This window comes from Odontesthes bonariensis, chromosome 5 (genome assembly GCF_027942865.1).
Source record: "Odontesthes bonariensis isolate fOdoBon6 chromosome 5, fOdoBon6.hap1, whole genome shotgun sequence".
Lineage (NCBI taxonomy): Eukaryota > Metazoa > Chordata > Actinopteri > Atheriniformes > Atherinopsidae > Odontesthes > Odontesthes bonariensis.
The window spans coordinates 49,191-75,269 of NC_134510.1; the positions used below are offsets into that span (position 1 = coordinate 49,191).

The following is a 26,079-nucleotide window of genomic DNA, read 5'->3' on the forward strand; positions in this document are numbered from 1 at the left end:
AGACCCAGACGTCCCTGTCCCCGGCCACTTCCTCCAGCTCTTCTGGGGGGACCCCGAGGCGTTCCCAGGCCAGCCGAGAGACATAGTCTCTCCAACGTGTCCTGGGTCTTCCCCGGGGCCTCCTCCCAGTGGGACGGGCCCGGAACACCTCACCGGGGAGGTGTCCAGGAGGCATTCTCACCAGATGCCCGAGCCACCTCATCTGACTCCTCTCGATGCGGAGGAGCAGCGGTTCTACTCCGAGCCCCTCCCGGATGACCGAGCTTCTCACCCTATCTCTAAGGGAGAGCCCAGACACCCTGCGGAGGAAACTCATTTCGGCCGCTTGTATTCGCGATCTCGTTCTTTCGGTCACTACCCACAGCTCGTGACCATAGGTGAGGGTAGGAACATAGATTGACCAGTAAATTGAGAGCTTCGCCTTCTGGCTCAGCTCCTTCTTCACCACGACGGGCCGGTGCAGAGCCCGCATCACTGCAGACGCCGCACCGATCCGCCTGTCAATCTCCTGTTCCATTCGTCCCTCACTCGTGAACATAACCCCGAGATACTTGAACTCCTCCACTTGGGGAAGGATCTCATTCCCGACCCGAAGAGAGCATTCCACCCTTTTCCGGCCGAAGACCATGGTCTCAGATTTGGAGGTGCTGATGGTCATCCCAGCCGCTTCACACTCGGCTGCGAACCGCTCCAGTGAGAGCTGAAGGTCACGGCCTGACGACGCCAACAGAACCAAATCATCCGCAAAAAGCAGAGACCCGATTCTGAGGTCGCCAAACCGGACCCCCTCAACGCCCTGGCTGCGCCTAGAAATTCTGTCCATAAAAATTATGAACAGAATCGGTGACAAAGGGCAGCCCTGACGGAGTCCAACCCTCACAGGAAACATGTCCGACTTACTGCCGGCAATGCGGACCAAACTCTGACACCGGTCATACAGGGACCGAACAGCCCATATCAAGGAGTCCGGCACTCCATACTCCCGGAGCACCCCCCACAAGAGTCCCCGAGGGACACGGTCGAACGCCTTCTCCAAGTCCACAAAACACATGTAGACCGGTTGGGCGAACTCCCATGCACCCTCCAGGATCCTGCGGAGGGTATAGAGCTGGTCCACTGTTCCACGGCCAGGACGAAAACCACACTGCACCTCCTGAATCCGAGATTCGACTATCCGGCGGATCCTCCTCTCCAGTACCCACCAAAAAGACCTTACCAGGGAGGCTGAGGAGTGTGATCCCCCTATAGTTGGAACACACCCTCCGGTCCCCCTTTTTAAAGAGGGGGACCACCACCCCGATCTGCCAGTCCAGAGGCACTGCCCCCGATGTCCACGCGATGCTGCAGAGGCGTGTCAACCAAGACAGCCCCACAACATCCAGAGCCTTGAGGAACTCAGGACGGACCTCATCCACCCCCGGGGCCTTGCCACCGAGGAGTTTTTTGACCACCTCGGCAACCTCAGCCCCAGAAATGGGAGGTCCCACGTCCGAGCTCCCCAACTCTGCTTCCTCATCGGAAGGCGTGTCGGTAGGATTGAGGAGGCCCTCGAAGTATTCCCCCCACCGACTCACGACGTCCCTAGTTGAAATCAGCAGAGCCCCGCCCTCACCATACACGGTGTTGACGGTGCACCGCTTCCCCCCCCTGAGCCGCCGGATGGTGGACCAGAATCTCCTCGAGGCCGTCCGGAAATCGTTCTGCATGACCTCCCCGAACTCCTCCCAAGCCCGAGTTTTTGCCTCAGCAACCGCCGAGGCTGCGTTCCGCTTGGCCTGTCGGTACCCATCAGCTGCTTCCAGAGTCCCACTGGCCAAAAAGGCCCGATAGGACTCCTTCTTCAGCTTGACGGCCTCCCTCACCACTGGGGTCCACCAGCGGGTTCGGGGATTGCCGCCACGACAGGCACCGACCACCTTGCGGCCACAGCTCCGGTCGGCTGCCTCAACAATGGAGGCACGGAACATGGCCCATTTGGGCTCAATGTCCCCCACCTCCCCCGGGACATGGTTGAAGCTCTGCCGGAGGTGGGAGTTGAAACTCCTCCTTACAGGGGATTCCGCCAGCCGTTCCCAGCAGACCCTCACAATACGTTTGGGCCTGCCAGGTCTGACCGGCTTCCTCCCCCACCAGCGGAGCCAACTCACCACCAGGTGGTGATCAGTTGACAGCTCCGCCCCTCTCTTCACCCGAGTGTCCAGGACATACGGCCGCAAGTCCGATGATACGACTACAAAGTCGATCATCGAGCTGCGGCCTAGGGTGTCCTGGTGCCAAGTGCACATATGGACACCCTTATGCCTGAACATGGTGTTCGTTATGGACAATCCGTGACGAGCACAGAAGTCCAACAACAAAACACCACTCTGATTCAGATCGGGGGGGCCGTTCCTCCCAATCACGCCCCTCCAGGTCTCACTGTCATTGCCCACGTGAGCATTGAAGTCCCCCAGCAGGACGAGGGAGTCTCCCGGAGGAGCACTCTCTAGTGCCTCCTCCAGGGACTCCAAAAAGGGTGGGTACTCTGAACTGCCGTTCGGTGCATAAGCACAAACAACAGTCAGGACCCGTCCCCCCACCCTAAGGCGGAGGGAGGCTACCCTCTCGTCTACCGGGGTGAACCCCAATGTACAGGCGCACAGCCGGGGGGCGATAAGTATGCCCACACCTGCTCTACGCCTCTCACCGCGGGCAACTCCAGAGTGGAAGAGAGTCCAACCCCTCTCGAGGAGGCTGGTTCTGGAGCCCAAGCCATGCGTCGAGGTGAGTCCGACTATATCTAGCCGGAACCGCTCAGCCTCGCGCACCAGCTCAGGCTCCTTCCCCAGCAGAGAGGTGACGTTCCACGTCCCAAGAGCCAGCTTCAGTAGCCAAGGATCAGACCGCCAAGGTCCCTGCCTTCGGCTGCCGCCCAGCTCACATTGCACCCGACCCCCACGGCCCCTCCCACGGGTGGTGCCCATAGGAAGTAATAATAATCATAATTCATAAAATAATCCAATTCGTTCATATAGAGCCAATTCAAAAACAATTTCCTAGCTAAGAAAACCAACAGATTGCACTGAAAACTTTTTGTTTTTCGGTCCAATCTCCCGGCCTGAGCGTGCCTGAGGCGACTGTGGAGAGAAACGACTCCCTTTTAACAGGAAGAAACCTCTGGCAGAACCAGACTCAGGAAGGGTGGCCATCCGCCTCGACCAGCTGGGGTTTGAGAAGACAGAAAGGGGGGGAGGGGGGGAGGGCCGCAGCGGCGGCGGCACTGTAACACCATTCAAAGGATATCTGTTGGAACAGGGAAACACGAGTTAATGACCACAATAATATCACATATACATAAAGAGAGTAAAGTGAGGAAAGGTGTGACAGATGAGGCCCCCCAGCAGTCTAGGCCTATAGCAGCTTAACTATGGGATGTTTCAGGAAGGAGCTGATTGCAGTCATGATGCTCCTCACAAAACTGATAGTGATAAAGTGTCAGATAATCGTAAAGGTAATGAAATGGTCGGTAAAGGTAATAACGCGGCTGATGAAGCAGCGAAAGTAGCATCAAAGTGCCAGCTTGCTGTCTTGGCACCAATGGTGTCACTGGAGCCAGAGGTCACGCCACCACAAGGACATTGGTCATACAGATTGGATAATTAGTCGTAAAATTTTTGGTAAGAGAAGTGATTCCTCTGTCATTCCATCAGAGATTAGCTCAAATAATGGGTCAGTGTTTGTTTAGAGAGTTGCAAAAGGCATTCTGCAGCAGCTGCGAATCAAGCAGCGCTGTGGAGCCGTTTATCATCCACAGAGTCAAGGGATGGGTGAGAGGATCAATGGAACCTGGAAAGTGAAATTGAATTGAGATCATATTTCTCCAGTTTTAGCTTCTCTTCATTGGCTCCCTGTTAAATCCAGAATAGAATTTAAGATTCTTCTCCTCACATATAAAGCTCTTAATGACCGAGCTCCATCACAATGAGATCTTAAAGATCTCATTGTAAGATATTTTCCTAACAGAGCACTTCGTTCCCAAACTGCAGGTTTACTTGAGGTTCCTAGAGTTTCTAAAAGTAGAATGGGAGGCAGAGCCTTCAGTTATCAGGCCCCTCTATTATGGAATAAGCTGCCAGTCCGGGAAGCAGACACCCTTTCCACTTTTAAGACCAGGCTTAAAACATTCCTTTTTTATAAAGCTTATAGTTAGGTCTGTTGAATCTGATAGTGTGTCTGCTAGTGTGTCTTGTTCTGCCTCCACCTCTGGCACCCTCTATACTTTCATTACCCCCTACCCGAACCAGGGTTTGAATCCCATTCCCGCTTATCTTACCCCTTTTATTTCTCCCCCTACCCGAACCAGGGTTTGCATCCCCACCCCGCTGTGACTGGTGTGCAGTTGGTGAGAGGCTGAGGTAGCTTGTGGCTGTAAAAAGATGGTTGTTGTGGTGTGAGGAGCAGATCTATATAGGGAGTATAGGGAATTACTTACTGAGTCTGGTCCTTTATTTATTTATTTATTTATTCGTTAGCACAAGTTTCTTGTGTTTACCTTGAATAGGGATGGCTCAGGTAATCCTGAAACATCCCATAGTTAAGCTGCTATAGGCCTAGACTGCTGGGGGGCCTCATCTGTCACACCTTTCCTCACTTTACTCTCTTTATGTATATGTGATATTATTGTGGTCATTAACTCGTGTTTCCCTGTTCCAACAGATATCCTTTGAATGGTGTTACAGTGTCGCCGCACCCCCCTTTCTGTCTTCTCAAACCCCAGCTGGTGGAGGCGGATGGCCACCCTTCCTGAGTCTGGTTCTGCCAGAGGTTTCTTCCTGTTCAAAGGGAGTCGTTTCTCTCCACAGTCGCCTCAGGGACGCTCAGGCCGGGAGATTGGACCGAAAAACAAAAAGTTTTCAGTGCAATCTGTTGGTTTTCTTAGCTAGGAAATTGTTTTTGAATTGGCTCTATATGAACGAATTGGATTATTTTATGAATTATGATTATTATTAATTAATTGAATTCCAATTGGCTTGAATTGGACTTACTATCTAAGTGCCTTGAGATGACATTTGTTGTATTTGGCGCTATATAAATAAAAATGAATTGAATTGAATTGAACAGGATTACCAACCATGTCTTTAAGTGTTGTACATGTGTAATCTAGGCAATGTAATCAAGGGCGGAGAAGAAGCCGAAAAACACGAAAGAACCTTAATAAACAAATTCAAGAACTGCAGGTTCTACTGAAGAAACAAACCCAAAAAACAGTATAAGAAACGAGTCCAACGGATGAAAAATAATCATGCTTCTCCACGCACAAAAGTAAAAAGACAGATGAGACAGCTTCCACGTGCAGCCATTCTGAAGACTCTTTTGTTTCATGAGGCTCTGGTGGACGGCATCCGAAACAGATACCAAAAGGCACAGGGGGAAAAGGAAAGGCAAATAATTGCAAAAGTAATAACAGGAAAAATTCTTGAAAAGTACAGACTACAACGTTTGGCTCAAAATTCATTGGGATTTTCAAAGAAAAGATGGAAAAAAGAGAGGAATGTGAAGGTTAATTACACCTACCAACGGAAGCGGAACAACAGGGGTTCCTTTTGGATATCATGAAAAATTTGCACATGAAGTTTTTAGCTAAAGAACAAAGGTCTTACTCACTCTTCTGTTTGCTCCGTCCTTTTTGGGTCGTTCATCCAACTCTGAGTGATCGCGACACATGCATGTGCAAAATGCATGAGAATCTCAGGCGCCATTTATACTAATCTGTTTCTATATCGTTTCTATCGCGGATGCACTGTCCATTTACATTAAAATACTGGAAAACGACTTCATAGGTGGAAGGATTCAAAGACGCCGGAGCCCACGTAAGCATTCGCATACGATGCTGATTTTAGCAGTTGTAAACGGTGAGAAACGAGGATCCGCAGTGCTGAGCTCTAGCTACTGCGGACGTACTCCTCCCTGATTCGCTAGGCTGGTATCGTTGGTCATGTGACTTGAGTGCTGGGAAACTAAAAACAAACAGGCGTGCTTCACTTCAGTTACACACTTCCTTTCTATTCGTGTCATCGAGAAGAATATGGAAATCATGGACAACCACGATCAGCATGGGAGCCTGCTCCATGTCCTACTGCTGGTAGTACGCTGTGCACAACAATACGTGGCAAGGAGGCGCCAGATTCAACAAGCTTTTATGATGAGAACCCAGCCACTGCAGCAACGCAAGCCGTACATGGGGCACCGCTTTTGGGTTAGACCGGGAAGAAGCAGCGCATGGTGGGACAATTTCGTGGACCAAGTTGTTGTCGCCGAAGAATGAATAATAAAGCATAATAAATAATAAAGCAAGGGCGATCATGTGATGTGATGGCTGATTAGTCATGTGACTAGCGAATCAGCCGATCCCCGTTTGTGTGTAAATGTAAATAGTTTGCAAGACGCCGACACGAAGAAATGGTGAAATGAATTAATGTAAACAGAGCCTGAGTTTTATTGTGGAGAAGCTTCACCAATTGAAAGTAATTAGCACTGTCAATCTGGAAGACCTTGTGAAAGCAATCACATGTGACATAAACATGTGAAAAAACATAAACTGCATGTATGGAGAATGCTCAAAGTGCAAGGACCTCTCTTGCCCAGTCTCTATCCAGTACAACACAGAGAGTCAAGTGACTTATCTCCAATGGGCAATAGTGGATAAGGAGCACAAGAATGACCCCAGTGGCAAAACATCCAAAATCATAGTCAAAAAAGAATTCCAGGCCACACAAGAACTGCTGGAACACCTGAACCTGCTGCTGTACAGGTTTAAGAGACACACCTACAACATCAAAAATCAGTTTACCCACTGCAGGGCACTGAGACAAGGCTTGAAAGCACATGAATGCTTAATTCATGTTGACTTTTCTGAAAATTACCTCTGCAAGTACAGCACAGAAATACAGGCAGTCCACTTTGGAGCATCACACCAGCAGGCAACACTGCACACAGGTGTACTTTATGTACATACATCCTCCCACCCAATGTCCTTCTGCACATCTCCCATCAAGACTAAAGGGCCCACCAGCAATCTGGCAGCACTTGTCCCCAGTGCTCGATTACGTGAAGAGGGCACATCCAGAGGTCTCCACAATCCATTTTTGCAGTGATGGCCCATGCTCTCAGTATAGAGGGCGAGGGAATTTTTTCAAGTTTTCTACTCAGCTGTTAAAACGAGGATTCACTTCTGGGAGATGGAACTTCTGGGAGATTCAACTTCTTTGAGGCAAGCCATGGAAAGGGTGCACCGGATGGTGTGGGAGGAGCTCTCAAGAGGAAGGCTGACAGTCTGGTTAGCAAAGAGACAGACATTCCTGATGCTGCAGAACTGTTTGCTGTGTTGCAAAAGACAGAAACAGCAATCAAGTTGTTTTTCATCAATGAGGAAGCAGTTCAGGAGATGCCCAAAGATGTGCCATCAATTCCATCCACTATGAGGATACATCAGGCAGTGACCCTTGCCCAAGGAGAACTGACATACAGGGATGTCAGCTGCTTGTGCACAACAAAACAAATTCTGACCTGTGAGTGTTTTAATACAAAACATTTCACATTCAATCATCAACAGACATCACCCACAGCCACAGAAATTCTGTGGCAGTGGATTCTGAAATTCTGAAGTTGTTGGCAAATGCTGTGTGGTGAAGTATGGTGGTGACCTCTACCCAGGTGTGATCACAGATACAAGTGAAACACATGTTGATGTCCATTGCATGCACAAAATTGGGGTCAACAGGTTTTTCTGGCCAGTGCCCAAAGACATACTGTTAGACCCTCCAGAAAAACGTGGGCTAAAATCCTTGATCTTGCGGGCTAAAATCCTGGATTTTGCGATTGAATATGCGGGTTTTTTAATGATTTTATGCCGTGAAATTGCGAAAAGTTGCGGAAACTTGCGAATTATGCAAAAAGTTGTGAATTATGCAAAGTTGCAAAATATGCTGCTACTGAATGAAAAAGAGTAATTTTAAAGACCTCCTATGATAAACAAGCATACTGGAACCAAGTTACTTCACAGAAGGTTTTTTTATTTTAACAACTAGCAGTTTCACAATACATACACACACGCGCGCACACACACACACACACACTTCTCGGTCTCATTCTGTTTCATTTATTCTTTATTTGGCCAATTTCAAGCTTGTACGCCCTTGCAAGGCTTTTGGAGGTTGATGCCTCGGTGAACGTCAGCTGTCTGGCTTTGGCTTTCCTTTCCGCAGCTGCAGAAAGCATTTTCAAATGTTTCGCGCTGGTAAGGTGGCACGTCACCGACGATTTTCTTTTATGCTCCAACACACAGTTGCACGGGGTGCAGAATAGTTTCCCCCCGCTTTCGTGCAAGACATCGGGGTACTGGTTTGCCCGGTCTTTGGCAGTAATGTGCGTCGGTAGGTGAGATCGATTAGCTTTTTTCATTTTGTCTCTCGTTAATTTTCTCTTCACGCTACGGTGCTGTTTTCCTTGTGTGTGTCGGTGGCAATGACGTCGCAAGCCGCAAGTCGCAAGTTGCCAGTTAATTTTTGATTGTGAAATCAAGCGAGTCCTGCATATTTCGCATATTTTGCGCGGAAAATGTGATTATTGCGGTGAATATGCGGCTTTTTTGAAAAATATTGACCCCCGCATAATCAGCGGTATTTTGCTGATTTTGCAATAAAATCAGCGATCGCAAAATCGCGTTTTTCTGGAGGGCCTATACTGTGGTATCTCTTTGAGGACATTTTGTGGATCATCCCACCCCTGAAGCCAGTCACAGCTCGCTACATGGAAATTGAAAAAGAGGTCTGGGCCAAATTAGAGAAGGCCTCTTAGAAAAGGCCTCACAAGTTTGTTTTCACACAAAGCTCACACACACACACACACACACACTCACATCCACACATGGCACCTGTTCCAGTTACCCATTTTTCATTCATGTTACCCAGTGTTCCTTCCTGTTACTGAATTTTTTTTTCGAAAAAAATAAAAAGGTAAACTACTTTCTTCAATTATGTTTGGTCCATCATTTATCCAATTGTTTAATAAATTACATGATAATAAATTTGATGAACTTAAGCGTTGGGTCTCATTGAAATGATAAATGTTCCTTTGGATCTTTAAGAAAAACACAATTTCTGTGTATATAAAGGGACTTTTTGGTCACAAATATTAATTATTTGAACATAAAACTAACCATTCCCTTAAAACAAACACTTTCTTGAGGGGAAAATAAAAAAAATATTTTATATGCTTTTAAACATGCTTTTTAAAAGTCACGTGAGTTTTGGTAACAGGACTGAAAAAAATGCAACCATTTTTGTCTTAAAAACCTTGTAAAAAAATAAAATCACTTGAGATTGACCGATGCACATTTTGAATAGTTACAAATGTAAGTTACGAGATTCAGTTTTGAAAAATGTATAAAAAATACTTTAATTTGGGAGACTTACAACAAGCAAATGGCACCCATTCGGCGGAATGACCCTCTTCTTGTCTACACGAGGCTCTTTGTAAGCCCTTCTCACTTGAACAACCTTTTTCAAACTCTCAAATACAAAGGACTCCTGGGTTAAAGGTGATAGAGAAAGGTTGAATGGGGCATTAATCCTTGTTCTGTGATGTGATATGTAGCCCAAAAAAAATTGGTTGGGTCTGTAATGGCTCAGAGCCTCCCTAAAAGGCTCTCTGAAACAGCTATGTTACTATGCTGGGTTTAGAATGCGTTGTTTGCCCTTATTGGCGTCGTTTCAGAGCTTATCTGGCAACCTCATTATGAAATGCAGGTAGGTGTTGGCGCTATTCGGTTGCCGTTGCTTGATTGGCTGCCCTTGCTCTCACTGAAAACAGAGCTATAGAGTAATACACTCACTGAAAAGAAAGCTAATTCCCTTTAGATGAACAAGCCAGAGCTAACGTGCAATTCTTACAACAGGAATATGGCACAACACATTTAAAACAAAATAAAATGTGATACTTACAGGCTGTACTGATTGCTGGGGTTGATTTTGTTCAGAATCAGAATTCGTTTTATTGCCATTGTTAGTGAACAGTGTTCACTAACTAGGAATTTGCTGCGGCGTAAGGTGCAAACATGTAACATAGGATATAATAATAAAAAATAAAGAATAAAAATATATGAATATAAAATGTACAAGGTGTGTACAACAATACACAGTATCCAATATACAGAGCAACAACAGTGCAGCTTCATTAGTGCAATTTTAATGATGGTAAAGTAAAGTAAGGTGACTGGGGCAGGTTATGAGGTGATTATGAAGTGTTCATAAGTCCAACTGCAAGGGGGAAAAAGCTGTTTTTGTGGCGGGAGGTTCTGGTCCGAATGGACCGAAGCCTCCTGCCCGAGGGGAGCGGTGCAAATAGAGAAGGGTCAGCTGTGATCCGACCTGCTTGCCCCTAGAGTTTAGATTCTCTGCCCGCACCCGAGCCCGAACTTGAACCGGGTCGGGTCGATATTTCCCGCCACTATTCTCAGGTTGAGTTGTCAACTCAAAATTGTAGTTGACAACATCAGCTATAACGGCCCACATATTAAGAAATGGTCGGGTTTAAAGCGGTCTCGGGCTCATAATTACAGTTGATGTGCCGGGCCGGGTCAGTCTCGGACACAATGTGCACAGACTCGGAAAGGATCGGGTTTGATTTTTTTAGGCCCGATCTAAGCTCTACTCGCCCCATAGTCCTGGAGACGTGCAGGTCATGGATAGATGGGAGACGTGCAGCCGATCACCTTCTCAGCGGAGCGCACAGCTCGCTGCAGTCTGTGTCTGTCCCTGTCGGAACTGACCATCTACTCTGCTGCTCGGAATCGTGCAAGGTTTGTGAAACTGTCCTCCGTGAAATGCGCAGAGCAAAGGAAAAGTCGGCGGTTGTATGTACTGGGGATGCTGTTAAAAATAAATAAAAGCCATTGATCGCGAACATTGCTTTCCGGGGGAAGAATTTGTAACGATCGTAGTCCGCTTTCACAGCCTTGGAAGGCTCACCTGTTTCTGTTTCTCGCCGAAGGGGCGTGTCTGAAACCGGGTGGCTGTGGATTTGGGTGTGGGGGGGGTGATTGCTGAAAAAGTGACGTCACTTTTTCACAAAAACGGATTGGCACTCTTTCTGGGGGATATTCAAAAAAGGGGAGTACTTGAAACAGAGGTTCTGACACTTGCTGGCACTTCGTGTGTACTCCCCACAGCGGGGAGACTCAGAACTAACACCAAAAACGTGAAAAAGATGATTTTGATTCTCTATCCCCTTTAACTTTTCTTGCTTGATTCCATCTTTCTTGAATCAACTTTCTTGCTACCCCAATCTTCTGGCAACAGACACGTGGCTGGAAACAACAAAACTCTATAGCCCACATCCAGAAGAATCCAGGTTGCCTCCTAAATGATTCCACACAGTGTTGTGATGAATTCAGCTTAATCCCGGTTTCCCCCTAACTCTTTCAACCCGGACAAACAAACAAGCCTGTTCATTCCACGAAACTGGTAAGTACACATCAACACACACTACAATATTTACATTTGATAAAGGGTTTTGACGAAGAGAACAGGAGCCGAACTTTACAAGGTATTCGAAAATAATTTACTTCTGATACAAGGGTCATACAACTGGTTTGAAAAGTAGCAGGCCTTTGATTCACAAAAACAGAGCCACCATGTGAGGAGCCCTTTGTTTAAAACAACTAGTGTTGTGACGTTCGCGAACGAGCCGGTTCTTTTGAACGGCTCTTTGATATGAACGAAGGGAGCCGAGTCGCGGCGGCGCGGGAGCCGTTCTATTTCTCGTTCTTTTTTTTTTTGTCATGCGTGTTTCACGCAGCTCCCAGGGGACATCTAGTTGCGGATTCCCCCCACATAGGACAACTACGACTAGGGGGGGTAGGGCGCAGGCAGCTTGCACGTGCACTTCACATGAGCAGTGAGTGTCTGAGTGAGCAGTGGTTATTTACAATGCGTGCATCGCCATTTACTGGCTACTGGCGCCTCCCAGTGGAAGTCAAGGGAAACTTGGCTTTCTCAGAATTCTATAAAATGGCAATAACAAACGAACCATATTCATTGATCAAATACTGCAACTTAACATCCAAGATTCTACATACTGTGTTTTCAAGCATGCTACATTTGATTTCAAATGGAGATGGCGTGTTAAAATTACAGTTCTTCTAATATGTATGATTTCTGCCGCATTCCCAAATGTGTGCAGGACTTTGCGTTTGTGGAGTAACCAGAGACGGTCAAATAGGACTAAGAAAATCTTTGGAGTAACCATGGGTACGAGCGGACATGGCGGAAATTGATTATAAGCCTAAAATACTTTTAAAAAAAAAAGAGCCAAACGAGCCAGTTTTTTGAACGGCTCTTTGAAAGGAACAAGCCATAAAGAGCCGTATCCCCCAAAAGAGCCATAAATCCCATCTCTAAAAACAACAGGTCCGCCATTTTGTGCCACTATTTTGAACAAAGACACACCAGTGTCACCTGTTGGCTCTCCTGCAGCGGGTCTCCCATTATTCACTCTGGGAGCTACTGACTCAGTGCAGTGGCCTGATCAGGAGCCATTCATTTGAATCAGGTGTGCTGGAGGAGGGAAACATCGAAAACATGCAGGGCAGTGGTACTTGAGGACCGGGATTGAGAAACACTGCACTAGACATTACACTATGGTGACACACTGTTCCATTTTTCACAGGAGATGAGTATTCATACACTAATGTCCCATTGTTGACAGGGTCTCATAACTTTTGGGAAATTAATTTCAATTTCTTAATAATGTTTGATAATTTCAACAATAATTGTGTCATATATATATATATATATATACAACATTTTTATTTCTTCTTAATATTATTAATGAAAAGTGCATACGAGAGACAACATCTGCTGGCCAAGAACTCCTTGTATGTGTCTACGTAGTTGGCGAAATAAAGCTGATTCTGAATCTGATTCCAGCCTCAAGTCTTTTTGAGTATGACGCTACAAGCTTGGCACCTATTTTTGGGCAGAATCCGACTCTTCTTTGCAGAACCTCTTAACCTCCATCAGGTTGGATGGGGAGTGCTGGCCACTCAAAGACATTCAAGGAGTTGTCCTGAACCAACTGCTTACCAGAGAATGACAGTCTTGTTTAATAATTTGAGCTTCTTTTTAAGCTTCTTCATGTATTGTATTTTTGTTTTAAATTCTGTAATCCGATTTGAAAATAACATTACAGTCAACACATTATGGGGAGAAAAAACTTTTGTTTGGGTTTGCCGAGCTTAGAAAATGTTCAGCAGTGTGCCCTTCAGATTTTCAGGGGGCTTTTATGTCATACTCCAAGCTTACAAAAGTGCTATTAAACCTCCCCATCCCCACATGAAGTATAAATTCTTCTGTCTTGCTTTGGTATTAACAGCAATTTCTCATCAGGACTTAAATAGTTCCTTAAACTAAAGAAAAAAAGAGCTAATAATGCTATAACAGCAGTTTGTGTAAGGCTTTTTATCCTGCCTATGAAATCTAACTTCTTATTGATGTTACTTAATTTTTACCCTTTGTGTGATGGAAGAATTATCATTGTGATGTTTGACTTGTGCGTTAACCTGCCGGCTGCGGATTTTCCGGGATACAAGTCGCTCCGGAGTCGTCACAGTCAAAAAATGTGTCATGAAGAGGAAAAAAAAAACATATATAATTCGCACCAGACCATAAATGGCATTTATTAGAAATTTATTTCACAAAATCCAAGAGCAATGAACAGACCTCGTCCATATTGATGCTATGATCCGGTGACACGTTGTGTTCAGGTACCTGCTTTTCAATGAACTCATGGTAACTGTCCATCTTGGCTTGAAAGTCTGCGGCAGCTTCTGACGCACTGCTGTCCGTGCTCTGATAGAGAGGCGGTTGCGTTGCATGTAACACCAAGAAGCCCCGCCTGCTAAACCATTTGTATTCATCTTTTTGGCAAGTACCAGGGCTTGGAGACGTAACTGCACCGTTGACGAGCCTCTCTCGGCAGTACGTTGTTCCAGCACCCACCTGTGGCGTCGTCCCTCCAGCTCTGGCCATCTTGCTTACAGCCCTCAATTAGCTTCCTTTGTTTTCTTCACTGCAGTCAGATTAACCTCTGCTTTTCTTCAGTCCCTCACAAGTTTCTCACTCACTCCAAACTTTCTTTCTGCAGCTCGATGACCGGCTGCACATATTACTACCTGCAGTTTGTAATCTGTTGTCAGTTATCAGTTGTCTTTAAGTTATATTAGTATGAATTAACATTTAAAAACTTGTTAAATTATAAATATTTTCATATATAAGTCGCACCTGACTATTAGTCACAGGACCAGTCAAACTAGGAAAAAAGTGGGACTTATACTCGGGAAAATACGGTATGTGTGTTGTGTTTTAACAACCAGTGCCAGCTGATGAGACAAGTTGTTCTTTAAAAAGAAGGATTACTACCACATGCCTGTAGAGAAACTGCAGATGAGGGAAATGTATGTCTTGCCAGTCTAAAATGATCAGTCAAGTGTCAGCTTCGTGTGTAGTAGTCTGAGCTTGGTTTGCTACTTTTGATAGCGTGAGCACTCAGGCTATTTGCTATACATAAAAGCATTCAAAAGTAGTACGATCATGAAAGTTGTTTATCCTATCAGTGAGTTTTTTTTAACTTGAACAAGGCTGTTTTTAACTAAAGAACATGAAGTGACCACTGCTTACTCTAACAACACTGAACAACGTTCTTTTCAAGAATAAATTATGTTATGGTGAGATGTTGCTATGCAGACCACGGGGTTTGCATCCAACAAAAACCAATGCACCAGACACAGGCATAGAGACTGTTTTTACCATCAAATTATTTTATTAACTGAGTAATTTATGATTTGAACTTTTAAAAAAATAGGCTGCTTCGAAAGCTGGGTGATAATTACAGACATTTAGAATTGTGAAGCAATATTCATACAACAGACAGCCTGACAGAAATGGTCTACTAATTGTAATAAGTTGTGTACAAAGTGGTGTACTATAACAAGCAGATTTCAGAAGAGACATAAAATAGATTAAAAAGAGTGGGCAGAGTGAGGGCCTGCCAGATGAAACTGAAGGATTGAATAGATATAGACTTTGCATTATGGAAAGCCTGGGGAGACCACCTGTAATGTAAATTGAACTTTTTTTTTATAGCCAATGAAAGATAACCGATGTGAAGGAGTTGTGGGGTTATCGTTGATTGTGGCTAAAAACAACAGTCTTAAACCACACAGTAAAAGGTTCAAAGCTTGCGGCTGCTGTGGTCTTTTAACTTTTAACATTGTCATATATTCAGGACGGTCATCCTACAGTGTGTCTACTCCTACAACTTATGTCAACCTGTATCAACCAAGCACTGAGAGATGTATTGATCAAAAAGACAACGCCACCGCTGTGTGAAAACTACAACAAACCTTAACAGCGTAGGTGAAAGCCAAGCAAGCTAAATATAGCTCATGGAATTCAAAGTAAGGAGCAAATGTGGTTGACTTTTGGGAGCCGAAGTCTTGTCTGTATGATGTGAGCGTCAGCTCATAGCATGACTGGGTAAAGAAAGACAGCAAGGCATAGATGGAAAAAGAGGAAGAATTACAACTTGTTACTAAGAAGCCAACCAGTGAACATAAATATACAATATAGTTGTAAATTTGGGCAGTGGATATTCAGTCTGTTAAACTTACTCTAAATTTGTGCACCGCTAAGAATGTGTGTTACTTTCAACAGTTGCAGCCTACTATGTTACAGCAGGTATCATCATTGTACAGTCTGCACACATTAGACGTGATCATCTGATACATATTGCACAGATCGACCTGCAGCAAACATATACAATGGTTAAAATTCCACAGTGTTTAGATGCCTCCTGTTTGATTTGATCTTTTCTTGTGTTCCCACACCAGATTTTGTCACACAAAGGTGGTGGTCTGTTGCATGCTTTCTTACATAATGTCTATTAGGCATCTGATGTGTAGATCATTTTGCTGTTACTGGTTGTTTTGAGATTACATTCTTTCAGCAACAGCTGAATTCCCCCTAAGTAATTGTGATGTTAATTATAGGAATGGTGTATTTGTCCCTGGGCTTCCGCTGGGTAATGTTTTGAATTGATGCATCAGAATGTTGAGTTGCAGCTATTTTTAAATATCCTGATAGTTACTAATAAAACAGACCAAATCAGAGTTGTTCTTGCATCTGCCCAGATACTGTGTTGACCATGTTCCAATACCCTAGAGCACTATGTACTATAAAAAGAAAGATAATTCAAAGGTGCAAAGTGTTAACTGAATATGACAATCTAACATAACCAAGCCTATTTTGAGACAATGATATTAACTCAGAATTTCAATGGTTCAGTATAAGCATAAATTAGTTCATTTTAATCTGTGTGAACTAAACTTCGAAGAACTTCTAGTGAAATGTGAACTTGCACAACACTGTTACAGAGGTAGACCCTGCAGAACAGAGTAGAGTCAAGTGGTCAAGTAGAGTGGTTTATTCCACACCATAAAACAGGCTGATCTGAATTCATGTTTAAAGAAGCTGATGGACACACAGTATGTCATATACATTTCATTTACATCTCAGGAAATGCTGTCAACTTAAAAACAAAAAACAGTCTCCTTTAAAATCTTAACTAAAATACCATCAGTATGGACCATAAAGGTTTCTGTAAGCAGAGTACCCAAGTTTATTCATTAAAGTAGCAGATGACAAAAGGAGTAATTAGTTTTTTTTTCCCTTGAGCAAATAACCTCTCCTTCAAAAAAATTATATTGTAGACATGACTGATGGGGAGTGTGTATATCTGTGGGTATGTGTATTTGCAAGAGCTGTGCTCAACTGTCCACCACCTGGTGTGGCAGAGTGATAGAGGAACTGTTGATAAATGAACCTTGTTTGTCTCTTCCTTTAAGGAAAAAAGTGAGCAGCTCCCCTTTTCCTTTCACAAAGATGGGCCCTCTCCTTACAAATCGGAAGCCATACTCCTTTAGAATGTTGTAGCAGTCCTCCACCACCTGGATGAAACACACATGCACGCACACACGCACGTACGAACACACACAAGACAAGAGGAATTAATGAGCAAAGAATTCATAATGATTTAGAATAATATAGATGCAAATCATTAATAAACTTAAATAAAATTTGTTATATATTTACTTATAAATGTAATTTGAAATAAGACCCCAAAAACAGATGATTTGAACAGAAGATGTCTAGGATGCAGAGCAAGAACAAAATAGATAAATAGAAGGAGGAAGTTTAAACCATTTCTGAGTGGGAGCTCACTAGCTGATAAAATTGATGATTTTAGAGTACTGAGAGTGACACAGTTGGAATATCAGGAAGCCAGTATTTGTTTATTCAATACCTGGCAACAACAACTAACCTAAAACCTTTCTACTCAGCCCTGACTATATGGGCAACCAAAGACTGGAGAAAGAGAGGTAAAGTGAAGGAAGAGGGAAAGTAGTGCTTGTTAAAAACAGATGGTGTAATCTAGCACAGTGGTTTTCAAAGTGGGGGCCCGCCAGGGGGCGCTAGGGGGGCCTCAGAAAATTGGAGTGAAGATAAGAAAAAAATGCAAAAATAGAATTAATTTTTTTTTGAACATCAATATAAAAATTGTTCACATTTTTTAATCAGTATTGTAAAATACAATTTATAATAATATATCATACCGAAATGTTATTTGCCATGCTTGTCTTTCTGATTGGCTGCCAGTCAAAACATCGTAGACCTGGCGGTTTGCGCCTGTTCTGAAGCTGCTCTGCTCCTCAAGCTAGCGTGTAGGTAGCTTAGCCAAAATGGACAGATTTTTGACTTGGAAGAGACCGAAAGAACTGGCCGACTAAAATCAGAAAGTACGAGGCAGCATAAATTAAGTTTGGCTTTACAGCCATACAGAAAAATGGCCACAATTGCCCGAAATGCGTCCTCTGTCTGGAGACCCTCTCAAATGAGTGTTCAAAACCTTCGAAACTTCAGAGTCACTTGATACGTGAGCTGGGTTTAGACCGTCGTGAGACAGGCGGGGTGGGCTGGTGGCTTGGCAGGAGCCGCAGTCGCGCCGACCAAATCCTCAGCCTTGCTTTTATCTGCACTCTACAAACCAGCAAAGAGAAGCCATGGTCTCATCCGTGTCACCAAGAACTTTACAGAGAGATCTGTACTTTTAATCTACTCTGTATTGCTATTGTTCTTTTCGGTCCGCTGCTGCAGGATCAATCAGCTGATTAGCTCACGAGAAACCGCCTTACCGATACAACTTGCTACACTAAATGAACGGAGCCAATTCACCGCCTACTCTACTATCTTACGAGATGGTCGAGCAACTGCACCATCGGAACGAACAAACACAGCACGAGATAAAGCTTCACGAACATACAGAAAGCTACTCGCCTACCTGTTGACAACCCTTCTCCTTGCCGGCGATGTGCAGCTGAACCCGGGGCCCGTCATCACGCATGATTTCCAGCCTCTAGCCGGGATACTCTCGGACCAAGGTAACTCCAATCAACCGGGACATTCATCCCGAAACCCGGCAGTCCAAAAACACGTTAACATTGGCCTCTTCCAAACTGTCCAACATTCCAAAATCATCTGGGATCCACACGCAAAACCGAAAGGTCTTCTTGGGGGACATTTGAACATTCGTAGCGTTAAACGAAAAACTGAACAACTTGAAACACTTCTCACCGGCTCAAATCTGGACTACCTGTGTTTATCTGAAACATGGCTGACCACATCGTCGCCTGTAGCGTCTTTCAAAATGCCTGGCTACAATGTTTTTAGAAAAGACAGAAATAAAGGAAGGGGCGGTGGACTGCTCATGTACGTGAAAGATGACATTAAATGTAAACAGATTGACCTGGCATCAGCAAATGACATGGAATGTATTGCTGTAACTATCACCTTGTCTCAGCAAATGTCATTTAATGTTATTGGTGTATATAGACCTCCCTCATCTGACATTACCTTTTATGAACATTTCAAAAACCTGCTTAAAGAATTAGATACTAAAAAAGAATGTATAGTTCTAGGTGATTTCAATCTAAACTGGGCAGAAAAAACCATAAGAAAGAAACTTAAAGCACTTACAAATCAATTCGAAATGACTCAATTAATAGATGGACCAACTAGAATCACAAATTCCTCAAAAACACAAATTGATCTAATTTTTAGTAATAAGCCTGAGAGAATCATCAAATCTTTTAATCTCCTCACTGGTTTGTCAGATCACAATATGACTCTTATTTCAAGGAAATTAACAAACAAACGATTTACTTATCGCCAAGACATCAAAAAACACTCCCATGGAATAAGGAAACAGGACATGAATACATTTAAGGAAGAACTAGGTCAAATTGAGTGGACTGATGTTCTACAAACAGATGATCTAGAGGCTTCTTGTGAATCCTTCATAGGCACAGTAAATAAAATTAAGGAAAAATACAACAGATCATTTAAAAACAGACGTGCTAAGAGTAACCTACCTTGGTTTAATGAGAAACTGTGGGATTTAATGAAAAAACGTGATTTTGCTTTAAAAATAGCACTTAAGTCCAAATCAATTAGTGAGGGACGAGTTTTTAAAAATCTCCGCAACAAAGTGGTTAATGAATTAAGAAAAGCAAAAGCCAATTTCTTCATGACTATTATTAAAGAAGGGAAAGGAAATAGCAAATTAATATGGAAGAATATTAATAAGTTAACAAAGACTGACAGTAAGCAAAATCAAGGACATGGACGAGAACTGAAAATGCAGGGAATTATTACAAATGATTTGAATGAAATTGCCCCCACATTTAATAAATATTTTATTGACTCAGTACAGAATTTGTCACACGCCTTTGGTGCAAGATCTAAACAAATCTCAGCACCGAAACACACCAAACCGGTTTTTAACATAACTGAAGTTCCTCAAGGAAAGGTTTTAAAAATCCTAAGCACTTTAAAGTCTTCTAAGGCAAAAGATGTGTTTGAGTGGGACTCAACTTTTATTAAAAGCAATAATCACTCCGTCAGCACTCCAATTGCACGTTTGGTTAATATGTCATTTAAACAGTCAACCTTCCCAAATGCATGGAAGTCTGCAGTTGTAGTTCCAATTTTTAAAACAGGTGAACCAACTGAGGTGAAAAATTATAGACCCATCAGTATCTTGCCCGTTGTATCTAAGATCGCTGAAAAAGTGGTAGCTGAACAACTAACCGCCTTTTTAAACTCAGGACAAGACTCACTTCATCCAATGCAATTTGGGTTCAGGAAAAATCATTCAAATGAAATGGCAACCTGCTATCTCATTGAAAAAATCAAAACAAATATTGACAGTGGGAGAGCTGTAGGTGCTGTATTTTTGGACCTGAGCAAAGCATTTGATACTGTTAATCATAGTGTTCTGCTCTCAAAAATGTCCAATTTTAATTTGTCTGTGGAAACAATGAAATGGATGGAGTCCTACCTCACTGGAAGAAAACAATGCACCAGAGTTGGGGATAGTACCTCATCTTTTATTGGCTGCTCTGTTGGGGTCCCGCAGGGCTCAATTTTAGGACCTCTTTTATTTAGCTTATATGTAAATGATCTGCCACTTGTATGTCCAGAAGTTGACACCCAAATGTACGCAGATGACACGGTCATCCTCGCACATGGAAAGAACAGATGTGAGGTGGCAGCCAAATTAACAGAAGCATTGGCTGAAATTTCTGATTGGCTCTCAGAGTCCTGCCTGACACTCAACATCAGCAAAACAGCATGTATGTACTTTTATAATATAAAACGGAAATCAGCCTGATATCATTGTTAATGGAGAAAGGATCCAGACTGTTTCAAATTTTAAATATTTAGGAATAACTGTTGACTCACAGCTCTCCTTTAAGAAACATGTGAAGCAGGTGTGTAATACAGTCAAATTCAATTTAAGGAATTTTAGGTACATTAGGAACCAGCTCCCTCTGGATGCAGCAAAACTTTACATGCACTCCATGATCTTTTCACACATCTCTTACTGTTTTACAAGCTGGTCACAAACTGGGAAAACAGCAATTGCTCCACTGCAAACACTTTACAAACAAACACTCAAAGTACTGGATAAAAAGCCATTCAAATATCACCACTGTAAAATCATTCAAAGGCATAATCTCATGACCTTTGACAGCTTTTTGTTTCTTGCTGATGTATGTTTAGTTTACAAAATAATTAACAATTTGGCCGCTCCTCCGTTGAATGAGTTTGTGTCACTGCACTCAGACAATGGAAGGAGAACTAGAACGTCAAACAGAGGGGACTGTGTAGTACAGCACAGATCCACTGAGTTTGGCACATCCGTATTTTCAGTTAGAGCCACAAAGTCTTGGAACTCAGTACCGAGCCAGATAAGACAGTGGAACACCTTTGCTGTTTTCAAATGTAAGATGAAGTCATGGCTGAAATCAACCCAAGCATGTACCCATCATGCATAGACTGTTGTCTTAATGTTGTGATGTCCTGTTGTTATGGTGTCCTAATGTTGTGCTGTTGTTGTTGTTGTTGTTGTTGTTGTGTCCTAATGTTGTGATTTTACTGTTTGTATTATGCTGCTGTGTTTTATTGTTGTAGAATTGTGTGTTACTGTTTTTGTTAGGTTTTCCTTTTGACAGAGATCCTCTGTTTCCTGCCCAGGGACTACAGATGAAAATTAGCTTATAGCTAACTCTGGTACTGCTAATGAGCTGTGCATTGTCCCTGCTAAATAAACAAATAAATAAATAAATAAATACAAAAACATCCGTCAGAGTCCGAAAAAATGGTTGACTTCTTCAGACGTAAAGAAGTTAGTCAGGCTACATTCACACAGCGAGCTGCTGTCCGTGAATAAAAGAAAGAAAATACGTTCTAAAAGTTGATGTTTCTTTACATATTTTGTAGCATTGTCTGTGGTTTGCAAAGGGGGTCCCCGGCCAGAAGCTAATACTGTTTGGGGGGCCTTGCCATGGAAAAGTTTGGGAACCCCTGATCTAGCAGATGTCACTGAGAAGGAGCATCCTTGCTGTCGAATTGTTGGTTTTAAGTTCCTGTCCATATTGTCCACATGTTCACCTTTGTTAACAGCCAATACTGAGAGTCATCAGACAAGTTGTTACCATGCTACAGAAACAATGTTTGTGATTTTCATAGACAGGATTGAACAGCGTAGTCGGGGAGAGAAAGGTATCTAGTTTGGGAACCTTAGGCCTGCTTCATTGCTTTTTGCAGATGATGTGGTTCTGTTGGCTTCTTCGAGCCTTCAGCGCGCACTGGAGTCGTTTGCAGCTGAGTGTGAAGCAGCTGGGATAAAAGTCAGCTCTTCCAAATTCAAGGCTGTTGTTGTTTAAATATACCACCTATTTATACCATAGTTTAAATATCTCGGGATCTTGTTCACAAGTGAATGCCCAAATCCATTCAGGGCAATCTCTGAATAATTCAACCATACACTCTCTCTGCTCAGAGTCTGGAGACAATTAACACAAAACATTTATTCTTGCAGCAAGGAGACAAGTCCGCACAACCTATAAGGCAGCTGGCCCAGAGTTGTCTGAGTTAAAAAAAATTATACTATTGCTATATATGATATATATTTATGTTTTCTAGCCAGTAAAAAACAATCTCACTAGCAACACAATGAGCCTCATGTAAGAACATTTTCGTATTTTTATTCTAAATTTCTCTTACTTTTTTCGTACGAAGGTCTCGTACGAACACGCCACGTCAGATTCAACAAACGCTCTTAACTTCGGAAAAAGTGTGTAAACGGCCTGCGTAAATGATGAATGCCACTTAAGTGCACGAGGATAGTAGATTTGCATACTCCACGCCCAAAATAATACCATATAAGGCTGTGCTTCCTCTCTCCTGTGCAAGGAAGTGTTGAGTGTTGAGTCATGAGAATGGCATCAAGGCGCAAAAAGAACAACTTTAGGGGCTCTGAGACTGAAGTTCTGCTTTCAGAGATCCAAAAAGGAAAATCTGTCATTTTTAGCAGAGTCAGCAGTGGAATTACAGGACCTGCTAAAGCCAAGAAATGGGAAGTTATTACGAGTGCTGTTAATTCCGTGTCACCTGTAGTTCGTAATGTCACCGAAATAAAGAAGAAATGGTTTGATATGAAAATGGCTTTAAAAAAAAAAAGTCTCGCCATGGCCAGGTGCTCGATGACTGCAACTAAAGCCATGCAATCAGCTGTTGCCTCATCATGATGGCTCTTTGATGGGGGGGTCTTCTGGCACCACACCTTCTGGTCTGGCTGGGCTGGTTCAGGTGGAGACCCTCGTACATGGCAATATTGTGCAAATCTTGCATGGCTTCTCTGGGCTATAGAGCAGTTTGGCCCCCGCTGTATGGAGACACACCCACCTGGCCTTCAGCTCAGTGCGCTCCACAACAGCACGGGTGCTTTGATGCGTATATGTGTGCAGTCTAATGCTCCGATTATGTTTGGCAGTCCAGCCACAGCATGAAAGTCCCTCTTAATTTGTACTTGTTGGACAGCAGTGTATGGGAATGTGATGTACCATGGGTGATAAACTGATGAGAGCTTTGATGACCAAGGGGAGCGCACGACTCACAGAGGACTGGGACACCCCCGATCTGTCTCCAATCTCCTTCTGAAAGGTTCCAGTGGCCAAAAATCCAAGGGTGGTGAGGACCTGGGCGTGTGGTGGAATTGGGTTTAATCGGCGTGTTTCTCTCTGGAGTCGTGGCTCTAGCAAGCTGCATATTTGCAGCAGCACAGTCCTTGGCAATCTAAATCGCGATGTCAGCCATTTGTCTGTCTCGCAGCACACACGTGCTAAGGCATCCAAAAGTAGCAAGTCAGCTGCTGGTTACGCTTCCCATTGCCCTTGTTATATACAGAGTCAAATTAACCTTCAATTAGTGCATAATTTAAGTCAAACAGAATAATGTCAGCATAATTATGGGGTATAATGTATATATTTATTTATGTTTGCTTCAAAGTATCAACTCCCAGCTGGGGCCTTTCTGTGTGGAGTTTGCATGTTCTCCCTGTGTATGTGTGGGTTCTCTCCGGGTATTCTTGATTCCTCCCTCTGCCCATAAACATGCATGTTGGGTTCATTGGTGTCTCTAAATTGACCCGAGGAGTGATCGTGGGTATGCATGGTTGTTTGTCTGGTTTGTCTCTGTGTGGCCCTGTGATGGACTGGCGACCTGTTCAGGGTGTACCCTGCCTCTCGCTTGATGACAGCTGAGATAGGCTCCAGCCCCCCCACGACCCTGAGTTGGATTAAGCGCGTATAGAAAAAGGATGGATGGATGGAATGCAATACTTTAAGAGCTGCTTTTTTTTTTCTTTAAAGAAAACTACATTTTAACAACAAGATTTTAAAAGGCTGCAGTGCAAAAGTTGTTTGAGATAAAGGGATATTGTACATGAAATAACTGAGCATTAGTAAAGGTAGTAAATGAATCACCTAATTTGCATGTTAGGACAACACTGATTACGTTGCTGTGTGGTGGTTTGTTTATTACAGGGGCGCAGATGCGATTTTTGAAATGGGGGGGCCTGTCAATTCAATTAAATTTAGTTGTATTTATATAGCACCAAATTACAAGAAATGGCACTTAAATACTATAGTCCAATTCAAACAAATTGGAGCTTAATTCATTGTAATCATAATTAATTTAAAAATAATCCAATTCATTCATATAGAGCCAATTCAAAAACTATTTCCTAGCTAAGGAAACCAACAGAGTACACTGAAACTTGTTTTCAGTCCAATCTCCTGAGCGTGCCTGAGGCAACTGTGGAGAGGAACGACTCCCTTTGTTGTTTTGTGTATATGATGCTTTTTCTGTGCTGAGGTATTTTTGAGATCTCAGACCGTATCCTAATAAGGGTACAGTGTGAAGTATGATTTTTTTCCCTCCCCTCACCCAATGTTGTTCCCCTTCCTTCTTATCTGGCGGCGCCTGCGTGGCCGTGAGCCCGCGGGCTGCGATGCCTTGGTCACACTCTCTCTCCCTGTCTGTTTCTGTGTTGTCTGTCTGTCTTGACCGAAACTGGAATTTCCCCTCGGGGATTAATAAAGTATAATTGATTGATTGATTGATTGATTGATTGATTTGAACAGGAAGAAACCTCTGGCAGAACCAGACTCAGGAAGGGTGGCCATCCGCCTCCACCAGCTGGGGTTTGAGAAGACAGAAAAGAGGGGACAACAAACGCTGTAACACCATTCAAAGGATATCTGTTGGAGCAGGGAAGCAAAGTGAGGAAAGGTCCCCCAGCAGTGTAGGCCTATAGCAGCTTAACTATGGGATGTTTCAGGATCACCTGAGCCATCCCTAACTATAAGCTTTATCAGAAAGGAAAGTTGTAAGCCTGGTCTTAAAGGTAGAGAGGGTGTCAGCTTCCTGAAGCCAAACTGGCAGCTGGTTCCACAGAGAGGGGCCTGATAACTGAAGGCTCTGCCTCCCAAACTGGCAGCTGGTTCCACAGAGAGGGGCCTGATAACTGAAGGCTCTGCCTCCCAAACTGGCAGCTGGTTCCACAGAGAGGGCCCTTATAACCCCTCCACCAACCTTCCAAATCTGCTCTTCCACCTGAGCTACCGCCGACCCCGTTGGCAGCTGGCGAAGCACCATTTCCACCTCCTGAGGCATCTGATCCCAGAGTTTCTTTGAGGCCAATCAAAAGTAAAGTTCCATTGGCTCACAAAAACCCTCACACAAGTTTTTTGCTTCCCCAACTGGCTGAGCCGTTTTCCCACCATGACAGTGCTTGTCAACATTACAACCGTGGCTGTTGAGTTGCATCAGCAATGGACACCTAGAATGTGACATGTAAAAACTCAATGTCCCCAGTCTTCCTTGAAATCTTGGTCAATCACTGCTGGAGATGCAAGTTGAAGACCTCCTGGACCCCCAGTAGACATCTGACAAATGTTTTCTACACACTGTCATTTGGATACTCAAGTGAATCAAGCTTGTTCATTATTTTACTTGCCAGTCCTTACATTTCTCATGATTGAAAATTATTTAGTCTTTCTCCATTTTGCTCCTGTTGTAC

At 43.7% G+C, this 26,079-nt stretch overlaps 1 protein-coding gene across 2 annotated transcripts in view; it reads right to left on the reverse strand.

The window, feature by feature from the left end:
• Positions 1-14,836: 14,836 nt before the first annotated feature.
• Positions 14,837-26,079, reverse strand: part of adcy3a (adenylate cyclase 3a) — a 224,088-nt gene continuing 212,845 nt past the window's right edge. For both annotated transcript variants that reach the window (XM_075464641.1, XM_075464640.1), the window contains one exon: positions 14,837-17,041. In XM_075464641.1, coding sequence (XP_075320756.1) covers positions 16,862-17,041 — 180 coding nt within the window. In that variant the 3' untranslated portion in view covers positions 14,837-16,861. The remainder of the gene's footprint in view (positions 17,042-26,079) is intronic.